We start from the raw sequence: 2,310 nt of genomic DNA on the forward strand, positions 1-2,310 counted from the left end.
ATACTAATACCATCAAAAAAATCGTAGATATGAAAACCATAAGCTGTAGATAGAGTATCGAAAATATAATTAGGGAAGAGACATTTTAGCTTTCTTTGGCTATTCCCCTTTCGATTATTGAATGTTTATTAATTTTTATGAAAGTGTGGCTCGGTTTCTAACAAACACAATGTAAGTAAGAATTTGAAACTTTGTAAAAAGTTAGCAAAATTCCGCAAAGTTTCATAAAAATTTTGAGCTTTTTAATTAGATTACTTAGAAACATTCTGAGTATGCAGTTTTGTAACCTATTCAATTCAAGGTGCAAGTTTTTAGTAGCTAGGACTTACCGATTTATTCAAATTCGCCGAATTTTTATAAATGTTCTACAAATTTTGATTTACATGTTTTGTTTTACATAGTAAGCTATAGTTTTATAAAAAATAATAAACATTTTTAAATTTGTATCTCTTTTCTTTGTTTTAAATAAAACTTTATTAAGCCTTTTTATTCTAAAAACAAAATTTAATGTTCGGATTCGGTGCTTTAGAAATGTCCCGATTTTTGGCCACAGAAATCTTGGCACCGTGAATATATATGGAAATATACATATTTAGTATGAGAGACTGAAATACTAAGTTCTAGTTTTAATAAAGTTTGAAAACAAATGTATGTATGTACATCATTATATTTGTCTTTTAAAAATTTGTATATGATAAGGAATTTGAAGATTAGCAAATTAAAATATATATGTACCTAAATAAAACGATTGTGTTTATTTTCCTTACGTCTTATCAGCTATTGAACTTGGAAAGACCTGTGTTATGATTAATTAAGGGTGACTTAAAGACACTCGCTGCTGGATTTGTCTAAGCAGTCTGATTTGTCAACTAAGCTCGAATAGAAAACTACTTTAGAAATCGCAATATTTTTTTTTTTGAGAAATGTTTGTTAAAATTGCTCTAATATGCTTGCTGGGCGTAACAGCAAGTAATGCTTACTGTCAGGACTATCCAATAAGGACTACTGATCCTCTCTCACCCCAGCAAACTGTGCGAGTGTGTGGAACAGGAGAATATGAAGATATACCAAAAATCTTAAGAACACTAATGGGTATCGAGGAGCCAGGTAAGAGTTGAGCTGATCAAAAATATGTACATGTGCCGAAATTATTTAATAACTTTTCTCTTTGTGTCAGCACGTCATTTACTGCCACCATTCGAAGATTCAATCGCCGGAAATGTATTATCAAAAGATAACAAACCATATTCAAATGAGCCATATTCGCAATTCCAACAAGAATACATTCCTGAACCGAAACAAATTTCACCAGCTGCGCCACGGCCTTATCCCTATGAAGTAATTAATAGAATTCTTCCAAAAGAGGATTACCTTATGGATTTTCACCCGCTTGCTGATCGAGTACCAAAACAGCAGGAGAAATTAGTTTCCATCGCCGACGATTTATCGACGGTGAAACAAACGATCACTGACCTTGAATTCAGTCTTAGTCGCATTGCCAAATCCCTCCTTCAAGAGAACAAAGTAGAGGAAAAAGAAAAAAATATAAATATTGTTTTCAAACTCGACCCCAGGTTTGAGCTATTGATGAAGGGCGTTCTTCAACTACCATACGAGAAATCATCAGAGGAAATTGATAATCCTACCGATAAGGAATTGGAAGACTATGTACAGAATGTAATTGATGCCAGTGAAACTGAGGTGGATGACACTGATCTACCTGATGGCACTGGAGAAGTTATTGATAACGGTGATGATGATGATGAAGATGATAGTTTTTGGTTTCGGGCTGCTTTGCTTCTATAATTTATTATAACCATTATACGAAAACTACTTTAGGTGATGCAAATTTCATTCTATACACGATGTGATTATGAAATTATATATTGTTGTTCTTTAAATATGAATGGTTTATAACTAGTTAGTATTGAAATGGAAACTTTCAGAGATATTTAAATATCCGGAAATATGTTTTAAACTCGAAACAACTAGATTCACATATTGCTAAAGTTTGAGTAAATGTTTATGTAGCTACAATGTACTGTGGTTTTAATAAAATTCGTTTTAAGAAAATATTTTTTTTTTCAATTGAAAAAGGAATATTTTAATATACATCAATAGCTTCCACCCTTTCGCAGACGTCACTTTATTATTTTTTCGCACTAGTGCTGAATATTAAATGTTTATATTGTACCTATTTGCTGAAAAGCTGTACCTAAAAGTAGATACACGTACCTAAGCAGTAAAAATGTACTGCTATGTGCATATATTTTGGTAGTTGGTGGCCTACATCTTCCTTCTCTTCCAACA

General features: G+C 32.0%; 1 protein-coding gene across 2 annotated transcripts; it reads left to right on the forward strand.

The window, feature by feature from the left end:
- The first annotated feature begins 812 nt into the window (after positions 1–812).
- On the forward strand, positions 813–2,073 carry LOC108364656 (uncharacterized). 2 transcript variants are annotated; one of them, XM_017618417.1, is made up of 2 exons: positions 813–1,107; positions 1,178–2,073. In XM_017618417.1, the coding sequence occupies exons 1-2, from the start codon at positions 924–926 to the stop codon at positions 1,804–1,806; spliced, it is 813 nt and encodes a 270-aa protein (XP_017473906.1). In that variant the 5' UTR covers positions 813–923; the 3' UTR covers positions 1,807–2,073. The 2 variants fall into 2 exon arrangements, with proteins under 2 accessions (XP_017473906.1, XP_017473907.1); XM_017618418.1 differs by having other exon boundaries at positions 1,205–2,073.
- The last annotated feature ends 237 nt before the right edge of the window (positions 2,074–2,310 follow it).

Source organism: Rhagoletis zephyria, unplaced genomic scaffold (genome assembly GCF_001687245.7).
Source record: "Rhagoletis zephyria isolate East Lansing unplaced genomic scaffold, Rhagoletis_zephyria_1.1 Rzeph_scaffold_01625, whole genome shotgun sequence".
Taxonomy (NCBI): Eukaryota; Metazoa; Arthropoda; class Insecta; order Diptera; family Tephritidae; genus Rhagoletis; species Rhagoletis zephyria.

Coding starts and splice junctions, on each gene's coding strand:
- LOC108364656 (XM_017618417.1), top strand. CDS start 924: ATGTTTGTTAAAATTGCTCTAATATGCTTGCTGGGCGTAACAGCAAGT. Junction 1,108..1,177: donor AATGGGTATCGAGGAGCCAG/GTAAGAGTTGAG, acceptor TCTTTGTGTCAG/CACGTCATTTACTGCCACCA.